The 15760-nt window shown below is 37.6% G+C and overlaps 1 protein-coding gene across 5 annotated transcripts in view; it reads left to right on the top strand.

The window, feature by feature from the left end:
• Positions 1-560: 560 nt before the first annotated feature.
• RICTOR (RPTOR independent companion of MTOR complex 2) overlaps positions 561-15760 on the top strand; it is a 116971-nt gene continuing 101771 nt past the window's right edge. For all 5 annotated transcript variants that reach the window (XM_087443221.1, XM_087443222.1, XM_004422759.3 and 2 more), the window contains exons 1-2: positions 561-618; positions 790-837. In XM_087443221.1, the coding sequence (XP_087299347.1) occupies positions 570-618; positions 790-837 (97 nt within the window). In that variant the 5' untranslated portion in view covers positions 561-569. The remainder of the gene's footprint in view (positions 619-789; positions 838-15760) is intronic.

Below are 15760 nucleotides of genomic sequence, written 5' to 3'. Positions count from 1 at the left end.
TGGAGCAAAGCGACTCTAGGAAGGGATTTGTTGCATTAAAACTGTGCGGAACGTTTTTGTTTTTTTAATAAAAATCGTTTTAATTGATGAATAAGGAAGGGAGACTGTCTATCTCAGGGCTTGAAAGCAAGCAGGAGAATCATGCAGGATGGTTTCAGCAGGTGGCCCGCCGGCCGCATCCCGGTCCCCTCCCAGCTCGCCTCGGTTTTGACTATGGTTTCCGCGGCCGCTGGAGGGGAAGCATCCTCCACGCTGCAAACTCGCATCAATGGGATTCCCCTCGTGGGAAATGCCCCCCTCCCGCAGACGTGCTCTCAGAGGGCCGGGCACATCGCCGCGCCCTCCGGCTCCTAGACTGTTGGGCACCCGCACCGCCAGCTCCACTGAGACTCCAGGTCGGCACAACGCTCCCTCCAGTCCCAGGCAGAGCCAGCACCGCCCGCCGCCGCCGCCGCCGCCGCGGAGGGGCGGGGGAGATGCCGCGGGGGGCGGGCGCGGCGCGCGGGGAGGGGAAGGGGTTCTCGCGCGATTGGGCGAGGTTTCCGGTGTTGTGACTGAAACCCGTCAATATGGCGGCGATCGGCCGCGGCCGCTCGCTGAAGAACCTCCGAATACGAGGTAAGCCCGCTGCATCCCTCACCCCCCACCGCCCGGCGCCAGCCACCCCTGGCACTTGCCTCCCCCTGGCCCTGGGCGGGGGGAGCGAGCCGGGGCGCTGGCTGGAGCCGGGGCTGCAGCCGCTGGCCTGCGAGCGAATCCTAATTGGGGCTGTGTGTCTGTTTCGCGCAGGGCGGAATGACAGCGGCGAGGAGAACGTCCCGCTGGATCTGACCCGAGGTAACGCGGGGCGCCGGCGAGGGCGCGCGCCGGGGGGGAGCCGGGGTCTGGGGACCGTGGGCAGGGGCGGGTCCCGCTCGGGACCGGCGGGGGTGCGGGAGGCAGAGCCCGAGCCCCGCCTGCCGGCCCGCGGGAGCCAAGCCCGGGGCCGCCTCCCCGGACCCATCCCCCTTCTCGGTGCCCGCTTCTCTCACCCCGAGCCCTGCTCCGGGCCTCTGGGGGCTGCGGGGGCCGGCGAGCACCGAGCGGGACTCGGCGACCCACTGGGTTCCCTGGACCCTCGAGGGAGCGTTTTGCTCCTATCCCGGGGCTCGTGCAGCCGAATCCTGGGGGCGGCCGGAGGGAGGTAGAGGCTGCTACTTAGGTTGCCGGAGGATGTCTGCGGGAAGAGCGACCACATCCTGCCCTCCCCGGCCCCCGGAGCAGAAGCCGGACCTGCTCGGTTCTTGTTGCCTGCGTGACTGCTTCTCTCTTTGCCCACCGCCCTGGGGAACCCGCAGCCTTGATCACTCGGTAGTGAAACCATACTGCTCAGTGTCTGGTTTACGCCGTATTTCCCTCCGGTTTCCCTTTCCCGGGCCGCTGGGACTGTAGTTGGCAAAGACCGCCCCCTCACCCTCGCTGCAGGTTCATTGTTTACCTTCTGCAGTGGCGATGGGTTTGTTTACACCTTCGCAACTGGGTAAACCCCGGTTATATTTTTAAGACTTAATTCGGCCACTGGCCACTATATCTTCGATCAGTCCCTGGAGTTCATTCGACAACATCTCGCTGAAGATTCAGTAGTTATATACAAGGTTTTGCTTTTCTCTTCCACGGTAAACAGGATTTGGTCTACTGATTCCGAAGAAGTCATATTTCACACCGGCTGTAGCTTCGAGTGTAACCTAGTTCAGCCGTACAGAATCAGTTTCCTTTTTGAGATCTGAAAAACACTTTAGGAAGTTAAGAAAAGTCTTTGTAAACATTCTACATAAAATGAAAAAACATTTTTTTAACCTGTGTTGCACTTGCCAGTTATTGTCTATGGTGTTTGTCAGACGCAGGCTCCTTGTTGAGAGGCTCATCTCTGTGTTTAGAGCATAGTGCATTCTCTAATTTGTTTTATTTTGTATATCATAATGTAAGATTACTGTCTTTATAAACTAAAAGGCTAGTTTTCATTTAGCTACGAGAGTACATTTTGTAACAGTATGTTCTGAAAGTTCAGGGACTTAGTTTTGAGTGAACTGGCTCCTTTTACAGGCAGAAGAGTTTCTAAAACATAATAGGGCTTAAGTAATAGAAATGGCAACTAAATAGATCACTAATGCACTAAATTGGAACATTTTTTTCAGCAGATGGGGTTTGAATATTAGTATAGAAAAATGTAAAGCTTTTGACTTGTGTAAGCTCAGAAACTTGACTAGATATAACAGATATGAAAAATCTGTGTAAAATATATGGGAAAAGATTTTCTAGTAAATTTCCTAACAAAGTAAGCAAAATTCCCACAGGGCTCAAAATTAGCATTTGAGTTCTGTAAGGGATGTAGTTTATTAGTGATTTAATTTATCTCTGAGCATACGTGTTTTAGAGGTGAAAAGAGCATTTATTAGATAGATCTTGAGTCTAATTCATGCCTTAAAAACCTGTTTGGATGTGATGCTAGAAGTAAGTTATAGTTGTGCTTTTAATTGAGACTGCTGAGGTCCTATATATAGTGGTTTCTCTGGTTGATGTAAAAATTTTGGGTTGTAAAAGAACTTATGTACAAATTAAATTTGATATTTTTGGTTTATTCCAATTTTACTCAAGTAATGCAGATAGTAAGCATACTATTTAAAATGCTGTATTTCCTGAGCATTAACAAGGTGTTTCTAGGATAATACCAAAAGTATAGTAAGTGCTGTTTCTTCTTACCCTGACAAAATGTTCTTCAGTTTGGAATAAAATATACACAGCCAATTGAAACTGATTGCAAAAGCAATATACAACTAAGAATGAGAGGTTATGTGAGAACTGTATTCCTAAATCCTAGAGAAGTTTAGGATAAAAAAAGTAACCTGAGTTAGATTAATCATATAGTGACGCTATTGTTTAAGAAATTGCTATTCTGACAAACATTTCATTGTTAAAAGAAGGCTTATGGATCTAACATAAAGAAAGTTCCTGAGGAATTAAACTTTAGTGATAATTTGAGAACTGTGGGGCAGTCTGGGTTGCAGCTGAAGGCAGCTGTTTGTGGATTGGATTACAGTATGTTTTAGATAAAATTTGGGTAACCAAAAATAGATATTTTTAATACTAATGCAGTGTTTGCTCTCATTCTAATGTTTTTATGTAACCTTTGAGAAATTCATTGTGTAGCCATTTAACAAAGTTCATTACAAAATAGAGGTCATGGTCATTGTAATTCCTAAAGGAGCCATCAATGTATTGTGAAAAGAAAGACTGTAAAGTGCAGTAGTTCTGGGTTGTAATCTTGGCTGTGATACTTAATAGGTGATTTGGGGCAAGTTATTTGACCTTGCTTTCTTCTTGGTTTCTTCATCTCAAAAAAAGAGGTAACTTCAAAGGGTTATTATGAATGTGAGAAGTAAATGACCTAGTGCTTAATTAAAGTACTCAGCACAGGGCTTGCTACTTTGTGAGTGATATTAACTAAATGTTAGTTGCCTTCCTAAACTATGAAATCAAAATTATTTATATCACATTTCAAATGTGATAAATATTTACATCAAATATTGCAAATATTTCAAATGATTGTTTTAAATATTATAAACTTGTTAATAAGGAATTATGGTATTGAAGCTTTCATTTTTTGAGACATACTATTAATTGGGTATAGTCTGTCTGAAGTAGAGTTCTTGAATATGACAACTGTAAAAAGTAATCTCTGAGATTATGAATAAATTAGTCTAATCAAAGAGCAATCTATTATATGTACTTTAGATAAAATGTGATATTTTATTTTGTAGAACCTTAGAATTTTTCTCCCTGCCTCCAGAACATTTCTTAGTAATAATGACTTGGCTAGCCTTACGAGCTTCTTGAGGCCCAGGAGAGTTTTAAGATTCTTTGGTTTTGGTATTGGTGTTAGTGCTGTGGTTCATACATAGTGTGCTTTAATTAAAAATCTTTGATGGATTAATTTTGATCTAGTTTAGGAACTTCATTGTAGTAGATTTACAGTCACCTTATTGGTAATTTTTGCTTTCAGTTTTGTTCAGACAACTACTCTACTTAATTTGTGAAAGTCCCTGGTATTTGCTATTGATATCATTAAATGCTGTCTCTGTTTTGCGTGCCAAAATCTATTTTGAAACCCAAATATTTCCCTTAGCCACTTCTACTGTAAGGATAGTCTTTTTTTTATCAGTCCAGTGGTACATCTCTTCCTGGTACTGAATAACTTGAAAAGACAGCATATTCTTCCTGTGTAAGCCCTTCCTAGTATAATTTAATTATTGTGTTCAAAGTGAATTCTCAGGACGTGGACATACCTATATTCAAATAAAACTATTGGAATATAATTTATTTAAAAGTATTGAGTTTTATATATATTTTGATTATCCAACCGTTGTACTTTTCCATTAGTAAGAATAAAAAAATTGACTGTTTTAGTTGCTGTTTAATACTTAGAGAAGTAGAAAGGTTATCTGAATGATGCAGATTTGAACACTAACTTTTTGTTTTCTGATTTCATCTAGTTAGGAGATTACTCATGTTTAATCTCTCACTTCAGTTAGACAAAACAAATGCTGACTGCCAATTATATACTAAATGCTGAATTACGTGCTGGAGGAATAAAGATGAAGACGACGTTACTCCCCTTTTAGCAGTTTGCTGGAACAAACATAAAGAAATGATTGCAATATGGAACAATAAATTAAGTAATCAAACTGTGCAAGGAACAGAAGTAGCCTAGAGGAGAGAATGATTAACTATCTGGTGGATAGAGGATCAGAGAAAGCTTCACAGAGGGGTTGACTTCTCACAAGAATACTAGTAGACATAGTGGAAGGAAACATGGGCTCTTGAGAGAATATCTCACCCCTTGGGAAAGGTACAGTCAGTAGGAAGAAAAGCAACCCAGGAGGCCAGTGATATAATCTGAGAGATGATGGGGGACTAGACTAGGGTGTTGGAGACAGAAATGAAGTTGAATATATATGGAATGGAGGAATCAACTAATTTGGTTTCTTCAGGTTCTACCTAACTTTGGAATCCTCCTAATCTGTGCAGAGAACTTTTATTTCTTTATTAAGAAGATAGAAGCTGTCTTATGTGAATTCCCTTGTCTTCTCCCCTTTATGTTTCGCCTGTATCTACCTTCTGTTTCCCTGAGTCAGAGAAGCATCTCTGTTCCTTTCCAAGGCTAACCTGGAAAGGAATTTTATGCTTTTAATACTTTAAGATATTAAAGATATCTATCTTATAGATATTTTATGCTCTTAACACTCTAAGATTCTTTATAGAACTAAGATCTCTTGCTGCTTCATTTCTTCCTTCCTATTGTCTCAGTTTCTCATGTTCAGCATACATTTGTTGTATCCTTCATATGGATCAGATACTATACTAGACATGGGATGATGGTGGGAGATGTGAAAAGATAAAGACAAAGATTGCAAAACAGTTATTTTTTCATAGGTTCCACGGACAGAATAGTTGATCTTCACTCCACAGCCTTCTTCCTTAACCACTATAGTCTTGTAAGCATAGCTCTTCCCTGTACTGGAAATAGTTTCTTAAAGAATGCTAGTAACCTCATGCAAAATTCATTGGCATTTTTAAGTTCCCATTCTATTATTAGTACTACTACTGTATTAATAGTTTTGTTCCAGGCACTGAAATATATTATCTCACTTAATCTTCAGCAACTCTTTGTGGTACTCTTATTATCCCTGTTTTACAGTTGAGGATGTAGGCTTTGAAATTCTAAAGGACTGAAACTCGGAAAGGTAAGTAATTCAGCCAGGGTCACAGGGCTAGTGCGTGACTAACTGCAGATCATGCACTTGTAGCCACTACACTATTGCTATTCTTGCAACTCTTTCCTCACGTGACTTTTGTGAAATATTTTCCTGGTTCTTTTCCTACCTCTCCTGCTGCTCCTTCTCTGTTTACTGGCTGGTCTTCAGGTCCTTAAACAAGTGAGCCCCAACGTTCTGTCCTTGATCTTCTTTTCCTCTCCTACTGGTGCTACCTCCCTGAGCAGCCTTTTCACTCATGGCTTTAAAAATCCATGAATTGAGATGGTTACAATAATCACATTTTTATTCAAACTTTTTCTTCTAAACTTGCAAAACATATTAGCATGTGTGTCTGGTAATCATCTCAAAGTTGTGATGTATAAAACTTTGTACCCACTTTTTACTTTCTAGCTACCACTACCATCCTCTGTTATTCAAGCTAGAGACCTCCTTCTCATCCTCTTTGTTCAGTTGCCATGTTCCTCCAATTTGCCTCTGAAATATCTACTGAATCCAATCTCTCCTTCTATTTCTATTGTCATTGGTCTAGTGCACATCCTCATTATCTTATTTGGATGATAGTAAAATCATCTTTTCTCTCACCTTTTTTCCCTTCCTCTGCTGTACGCTTGGCAGGATTATTTCCCTGAAATCTAGATCTTTTCTTGTCATTCCCTTAAATGAAAAAACAAAAAACACACACACACAACACTCACGCTTGACACACTCATTTTTGCTCACAGAATAAAGTCCGCATTTCTTAGCTTGGCATTGAAGCCCTTTTATGATTTATTGCAGAATTATTTTCTTCTGTACTATCTTAACCATATTATTCTCAATCTATCTGCCTCTCTGCATAGTTCACTTGTGTAACACACTACACCCCTTCTTTACACACTATGCTTCTCAAAGGGGATTGGGGAGAGTTTGCTAGTCTAAAGCACCAGCCTTCCCATTCCTGTTCTTTCCCTTGGAGATTGCGTTATGCCCCTGGTTGAGACACATTGCTTTAGTCAAAGACGACTGTTTGTTATTCCTTGCACATGGCATGCGGTTGATATTTACTTGACCTTGTGTAGGTTGTTTGCTCTGCCTAGAATTCCATTTCTAGCACTCTTTATTGAAATCCTAATTCTTTAAGGTCTAGGTCACATGCCACTTCTGGAAATCCTTCTTTATCATCCCAGTGTGAATTCATTGCTTCCTTGTCTACTTTTCCACATCTTTATTTATTCCTTTCTAAATATCACTTACCATTGCCTTATTTAAATTCTTCGTCCAGTTCTTTTTCCCTCGTTAAATCTTGAAACTTCTTCGCCAGCATCTGTCATATAATAATAACTGAAGCATTTATTGAATGGAAGAATGGAGAGAGAGAGCTGGGAAAAGGAGTAGTACAGTATTAAGGAAAGTAGGAACAAAAGAGCATTTGAAGTTTACAGTCCTGAGAGACAGTGAAATTGATGGTGCCGTGAAATGGAGAAATCATTTTGGGAGGGTGATAATGAGTTCAGCTTTGTACTTTGAATCTCAGGTGACTGACTCTGCCAGAGATGTGTAAGAGGTAGCAGCAAATACTGGAATGGAAGTTTTAGTAGTTCTGAACTTGTGATCTGATAGTTCTCTGCACAGGGTGTTGAGAGAAGGAAGAATGTAAATGGAGAAAAGAGCTGAAGATCTGAGTGTTAGAGGATAAGCTGATGAGAGTGTATGTTTTCTCATCGTAGGAATCAAGAAGAAAGGGGCCAACAAAAGAAAAGAAAGTTAGCAAGATTATGATCTTTGAAGCCAAGAGGAGAGTTTTGGGCTGAAGGGACTGCAAGACTGTAGCACTGAAGTTGGGGTCTGGAGAACCCACTTCTGCTCTTCCTTAATCTGAGGATGATCTTGGTGTGCTATTTAACCTCTCTAGGCTTCAGTTTCCTGATCTCTAAAATGCATACTACTTTATATGTGTAGCACTTTCACCTTCTGTCTATGTGATTCTCAGTTATCACCATGTTTCTGGGATATTGCAAGTTTAAAGAGAAAGCATTTATAGCCTTGTTAAATCACTGTGAGAAGTATTCCCATAAACAGTAATGAATACATGTAGGAGTGATGGTATTTCATAGTACTTTAAATGTAAATTATAGTCAACTCTCAATTTCCTTTTAAGAGATCATCTGCAGTGACTTGCTGCCTCCTCCCCCTGGGGTCTCAGGCTACTGAAAATAGGGCTGTGAAAAGCACAGTGGGGTGAGTGAATGGTTTGCATGCCTGTGTATCTGTACCTCTGACTGTCACCAAGCTAAATACAGTCCACTCTCAGTTACCTGCACTTAATAAAAAGGTGAATAATCGTGGAAGAGTGCTAAATGTATAATCTAAATAGCATTATTTATATGTGGCTTGGGAAGATTTTATATTCTTTCCTGTCCTACAATAGATTGATGTCCTCTTTTATTTGAATTATTAGCATCAATTTTTATTTCCTAAGCAAATACTATTAGAATAGTGGACATAAACAGGCTAAAATATTTATTAGGTAATCCACATATGAATAATTGAGAGTTGACTGTTAATGCTTTTTGGATCATCCATTGTTTTGTATTATCTGTGCTTTTTTGTTAGTGTGGCCAGGTTAAAGCTGAATAGCTGCTTTCAAGTATTTTCTCTACAGTGAATGCACTTATAAAATTATACAGATGCCAAACTAAATTTGAAAATAATTATGTAAAACTAGCTAAATATAACATTTATATGTCCAAAGTCATAGGGTTGAAAGAGAATCTAAACACATGAGTACATTCTTAAAATTCCTCTTACGGAGTTGTTTAGCCAGACAGGTTGCATAAACTGAGCAATGTACCTGGTAATGATGAAATTTATATAAAATATAATAAAATTGAGGATATACCAAGGCTTCAAACATATCTTGTTTAAGGAGTCAATTGAGTTTTAAGAAATATAGAAAAGAGTTTTTTAACCTCAATTACCTGGATTTTAAAGAATCTAGCTCCTTCAATTACTTTGCCCTTTTTTACTCTAATATGTTGAAGAATTTGGATTTGTAGTGGTTTGTTAATGTCAGTTAGCATGTTTTTGATGAGTATATTATATAATCAGGTTAGTAAGTGTTACTGTTAATCAGGAAGGCATAATTCTTGTCTTCAAGGGGTTTATGTTATGCTTGGGATATATCTGTATCAGGATATGGTATAGGACAGTAGTATCTGAAGCACCTGCCAGTTATTTTTATAAAGGAATCAAAAGACAAAGGAATTCAGAAAAAAATGGAACATAGATAAGGAATGACCTAGAGGGAAGACTTCATAGAAGTGTTGACACCTGTAAGACCTTTGCATAAAAGGGTAGCGTTTAGAGCTCTGAATCAATGTTTTAAAAATCATAACTTAATTTTGTGAACTAACATTTCCCTGGCATATTATTCAGGATTTGAAGATAATGTTGAGAAAAAGTTGGTGATGAGTTCCATATATAAATCTCTTGACTACTGAAGACTGATTATACTATTTTATTTTATTTTTTATTTATTTATTTATTTTTAAAGATTTTATTTATTTATTTTTTCCCCCCAAAGCCCCAGTAGATTGTTGTATGTCATAGCTGCACGTCCTTCTAGTTGCTGTATGTGGGACGCGGCCTCAGCATGGCCGGAGAAGCGGTGCATCAGTGCACGCCCGGGATCTGAACCCAGGCCGCCAGCAGCGGAGTGCGTGCACTTAACCGCTAAGCCACCGGGCCGGCCCAAAGATAGAGTTTTTTTTTTTTTTTTTTTTTTTTTGTGAGGAGATCAGCCCTGTGCTAACATCCGCCAATCCTCCTCTTTTTTCGCTGAGGAAGATGGCCCTGGGCTAACATCTGTGCCCATCTTCCTCCACTTTATATGGGACGCCGCCACAGCATGGCTTGCCAAGCAGTGCGTCAGTGCGCGCCCGGGATCCGAACCAGCGAACCCCGGGCCGCCGCAGCGGAGCGCGCGCACTTAACCACTTGCGCCACCGGGCCGGCCCCTGATTATACTATTTTAAATTAGGGCTCTTCTGACCTTTGACCATAGTGCTGGACTGGACTGAGAGATTTTTAGGCATATTGTGAAGTAATTGTGTGCTTGTGACTATGAGTGTATAAATGCTTGGCTGCATTCCAAACCCAAGCATAAATGATATTTTTCTCCCATTGTTTTGTAGTATATGTGTTTCCTCTCCCTTTGTTAATATTGCATGTTCAAAGGGCTCTGTAAATTTATCAAACTTATTTCTAGATGTGTGCAATTTGGAAATAGAGACTATAAATGAGATGGGTAGCGTTTTTGTTATTTTCCACACTAAAATGGCCATATTTTCTGATCTCAAAATTTAAACATGTGGCCCGACAGTGAGATAGAATATTTGAAATTAAGATTATCCTGAAGAACATGGAATGTTTCATTGCCAAATCCAGACACCTTACCCATGCCTCTAGTTATTTGGGTAAAGGGTAAACAATGTTTGGAGAAATTATTGCTCTATAAAAGCAGCAAAATGAAAGTTGAATTGCCAATTGCACGGATTTTAGTAATCTTGTTCAGAGTCCAGTGTAATTTCATATAATGAATAAAGATATAAGCAAAGAAGATTGCCAAGTGATTTACTTTTAGTTACTAAGAAGGAACAGCTTGCCAGATAAAAGTGTATTTAACTGTTTTTAGATGTGTGCGTGCACATATATATTTTTATCAGTAGTTTCGTACTTCAGGGAATCACATCTTAAAATAGTGTTGCTAATTATTTCCATGCTTAATGTTCATCCCTTATATACTAAAACTTTTAATTGCCCTGTTTTTTTCCCACTCATAATTGTATATAATACACTCCCTAACCTTCACCATACCACCATCACCACCAGCCCCCTCCCCCAAGAAAAAAGAAAAAGAAAAACTGAGGGGAATAGAGTTGCAGAAAGAGTGAGAAGACTCCAGTGGTTGGAGGTAGGTGAGCTGTGAACTCTAACATTTAGCTGTAAGACAGTTTCTGTGTGTGACCAGGTGGCAAGTGGAATATTGTGGAATGTTTTATTTAGTACATGTGTTGTAGATAAGTTTTTAATCATATCTGTCACATATGATATTAGTATAAAATTATAATAATGGGATATTTGAATACAGATAGCTATTTTCTACCTTGTTTATTTAGAATGACTTGTGGTTTTATTTTATTGCTGTAGGTTGTAATTTCTAGTTGTTATTTTGAATGGCATAACTTGGTATAGAGCAGGTCAGATTAATTCTTATGTCAGGGCAGGCCCCGTGGCTTAGTGGTTATGTGCGCGCGCTCCGCCACTGGCAGCCGGGGTTTGGATCCTGGGCGCGCACCGATGCACCGCTTCTCCGGCCATGCTGAGGCCACGTCCCACATACAGCAACTAGAAGGATGTGCAACTATGACCTACAACTATCTACTGGGGATTTGGGTGGAAAATAAATTTAAAAAAAAATTATAATTCTTATGTCATATAAGAGTTCATATGTCATATAAGAATAATTCTTAAGATAGATTTTACAACCTTTTAATGAGTTAAATTTTAGATTAGCATAGTCTTAAAAATGTTTAAATCATTTTAAATATTTTAATAAGAACCTTAAAATAACCTTTTTCTCCTTTGTCATGGGAGAATTCAGTGTTGGGTGGTGTTTCAACATTGTTTTGAAGACATAAATATATTTTATTTTTTACCTAGTAAAATGGAAGAAATTTAAAAAGATACTGGTTATTTTTCAAAAGGAAATAAAAAAAAGAATAAGAAATTTGGATGAACTATGGCAGTTGCCTTTTGCTATGTTATTGTTTCTTCTAATAGTTATTTTCTTTTATTTAAAATGTTTAGACTTTATTTTTGAGTCCTGGGGAAAAATTTTTCACTTACATCAGTAATTGTTTCTATATTGTAAAAATACTACAGAAAAAAAGTGTAATTATTTTTTAAATAAATAATTATGTTGCCACTAAGTGTTCACATGGGGTACTTGAATATGAGTGGATTTGGGGGAGGTATGTGTGTATATAAGTGTGTCTATTTTTAAGCATATTGGGAAGCTACTTTAGAAAATTGTTTTATTAGCTTTCTCATTCAAAACAGGAATCTTCTCTACAATATCTGACAGATGTCATCTGTTATCACTCAGACCTTTTACTGAGAGGTAGCTTATTTAAAGTGGTTTGTTCCTTTATTGAGCAGCTATGTTTGTTAATGAAGTTATTTTATGAAATTAGCCAAAAATTTAATAAAAGAATTTTTCAGTAATTGGTCCTAATTCTTTCCTTTGAAACAATTCTTTCATTCTTTTATTTTATAAATATTTACAAATAAAAAGTGGTAGTTGTAATCAGATTGGGCCATATGCTATTAGAGAGAGACTCTTACCCTTTTCTTCTCATCCTATAGGCCAGTCACCAAGTATTTATTGATTACTGCCTATGTGTCCAGCGTTGTTCTGGTTGCTAGATGTTTAAGACATGGTCTTTGATTATAAAAAATAGCAGCAGCAGCTACCATATTTGTAACCTTATTATATGTTGGCAACCTTATATGTTAAAAACGTTACTTAAATTACCTAATTTAGTCTTCCTACATACCTAGGAAATATGTATCAATATTCTTATATAACTTATGAAGCAAGTGGGGCCCAGAGGATACCTACCTAGCCCAAGGTCATATTAGCAGTAAGAGACAGAGGTAGGATTCAAATCCCATTCATTGTTTTTTGATTCCAAAACCCATGCACTTAACCCTTTACAATCTTTCTAAAAACAACAGGTGTAATAGAATATAAATCATATTGGTGGAATAATTAGTGACTAAATGGGTATATATTGTAAGAGTGTTGATTTGGAGCCCTCAGGAAGCAAGTTATTGGCTGAGCTCTGAAACGTACATTTTAACCATTTTGGATAGAATTATTTCTGGAACTATTACATATTTCTCTCCTCTCTTAAGACGAATATATCAACTGTATTTTAGCTTTTTGTCTTTGGCTAGAGTCATCATTATGAATATCAATTACTGTGTTGGGAGTGGGGGGAAGACAATTTATAACTACCCTGTGTAGCGTTGGACTGCTCTTTTTATTCCTATGTGCTATTTCATTGCTGTCAGCTATCACTTTACGTTGCAATTATTGTTCCTATGTTTTGAAGTCTTTTAATTCTTTATTTTTTTACTTTTACTGTACTGGAAATGGAAACTATATAACTGGACATGTTAATATTATATGGAAAATAAAGATAAATAGGTTGTGATTATGAGGAATTAAGAGGCCCTACTGTCAATAATATATGTGACCTGTAGTGAATAAACTTGGTGATGATACATACTTTGAATTTTTATTGCCATCCTTTGGAGTGCTTACTTTTGCATCCTGGCTCTTTTCCAGATAGGTTATTGCCTAATAGCATAGTTCAAGGCAGATGAGATATGACTTGTTAGAGTTGATACATATATGTGCAATATGGATAGTAGGATTAATTAAATATATATAATAAGGTACAAAATACGACTAATATGGACAAAAGAACATTTAATAGCATGCTAATTGCGTGATACAGAGACAGTTTAGCACTGTAGCTAAGAGCATGGGCTTTGGAGCCAGACAGATCTGGATTTGAATCTTGACCCTGCCTCTTAGAAGTTTTTGACTTTAGACAAGTTGCCTTTTATGAGCATGTTTTCTCATTTGTATTGAAGATAACATTTATTTGAGGAGTGAATGAAATGTTTGTAAAATATTTATTACAGTTTTGGCACAGAGAAATATATAGATGTTAGGTGTTCTTCGTGTGGTCAATTCAAGCAAAGGAGATGAGAGAAGAGAGAGATAAGTGTGAGTAGGAAAAAAATAAAAGTGGGGCATTGTTTCAACTTGAGTTAAATCAAGAGGAATAGAGCATGAGTAAAGGCATGAAACATTTTACTGAGAAAGGAGTAATAAGGATATAGAATTTTAGTATTCATATTGGATTTATAGGTTAGGGTTAAGTTATTGAGGGCCTTGAAAACTATGTGGAGATGTTAGACCCTCTTTTCTCTTTATGTGTTAAGATACCTAGTATAGTGAGAGAGTAGTAAATGTTATTAAAATTTTTTTTATTGAAAGAAAACACAGATCCAAAAAATATTTGTCATAAATGTACAGTTCTATGAATTTTGACCAATTGAACACATGGATAATCAGAACCCAGATCAAGACTCAGAATATTGCAATACCCTGGAACCTCTCATTCTGTCTCCTTCCCGGCACCACTTGCCCCACCGAGGATCACCACTAACCTGACTTCTAAAACCATAGATTAGTTTTGCCTGTTTTTAAACTTTATTAAACGTACTTATACAATATATACTTTTTTGTATCTGATTTCATGTGCCCAATATTATATTGTATCACCATGTTGTACATGGTTAAAGTTATTTTAATCCGAGTTGCTTATGTGTGTCAGATATGTCATGATGTGGATGGATTCTTGCCTTCTGTCTGGGCAGTAGATTTATATGCATGGATAGAATTTGGAATCATTACACTAATTCTAACTTTCTTTAAAAATTTTAAATCATTTTCTGAATATCTCTGTCTTTTCTCTCTTAAGCCTCACCTTTTGATTTAATAGGTTTTAGCCAGTTAACACATCTAGATAGGTGAATTTTTTTTCTTTAATTTTTTTCTTAATGACTGTTTAAAGAAGAAGTATAGATAATCAGATCACCAAAAGAGTTTAAAGCTACAGGTTAGAAAGAAAGTTGGAAAAATTAGAAATCCAATCCAGTGAAAGTCTTGTGTTGACCTAGTTAAATTGGTAGAATGATTACCAAAATTGGTTTAGTATTTCTGTAGAGAAAAAGGGAGGATGATGAACATTTCTTGGTCCTCACTTAAATAATATGCTAACGTGGAAATATCAATATGTGTTAATATGTTAGATTTACAATGTAGTTTTAAATGTACATCAAAGTTGTAAAGTTAAGAGTACAAAATAGAGATGCTTCTTGAAAGAGCACACATGTTTAAATATCTTGTCTGATACTCTTTCTTAAGAGGTCAAAAGGAACCATTAGAACTCTGTCTTATCCTGCTCCAGGTTTCACATATGCTGAAGTCATCAAGTAATGTGATTGAATTTTCTAATAGACACGTTAGAACCTTATGAGATTAAGTGCGAGTGTCTAAGACCTCATTGATAGTTATAAAGTATGTTTATGTGATTGTTTCTCCCTCTTTCCCTTGTTTTTCTCAATTTCTCTCGTTAGTTTCTGTTTCTCTTTTTCTATTTCTAGTCTCTTTTGGTGACTCTTTACTGTAGTAGGGCTAACTGTAGAAATGGACTATGTTTTTCTTTTGCCCTATTGTATTATTTCGATAGTATATTTTTTTACATAGTCCTTCATTGAATTTTAGTGTTTTTTTTTTTCCCCTGCGAGTTGATGGTGCTTTGATAGAAAAAGATTCTGCTGCCCATCTCTTGGTGCTTGTCCCCAAGAAATTAGAACTGGATATTGCATAGGAAATTGATTAAATGCTTGAAAACAACTTGGCAACATGTGCTTAGCATAGATTAGTAGAATAAAGAATATTTTACTTATTTCAGTATGCAAAAGCAAGAGTAAATGTGAAAGTGAAACAAAAATATTCAACTATACTGAAGAAGTTTCTGATGAAGTGCATTTTCTAAATGTTGATAATTTTAAAAATATTAGTATTTACTTAGTTTTAAATATTCAAAATGTTTTAAGTTTTTATGCATCTACTCTTTGGAAGTATAGAAAACAATAAGTTTGGAATTCTCTGAAGGTGGGGACATTTAATAACCTTGGAAGATCCTTGCTCATTGAGTCTAGACTATTTAGTTCACTGAGCACTCAGATTTAAACTGAATATGAATTATTAGCTATCAAAAGAATACTTGTTTTTAATGGTGGTTTTGAGTAATTGCTTGTTT

Source organism: Ceratotherium simum, chromosome 18 (genome assembly GCF_057802395.1).
Source record: "Ceratotherium simum simum isolate JZ-2026a chromosome 18, ASM5780239v1, whole genome shotgun sequence".
In the NCBI taxonomy this organism is placed as follows: Eukaryota; Metazoa; Chordata; class Mammalia; order Perissodactyla; family Rhinocerotidae; genus Ceratotherium; species Ceratotherium simum.
The sequence above is the reverse complement of the archived record's forward strand: the minus strand, read 5'-3'. Positions and strand labels throughout refer to the sequence as shown.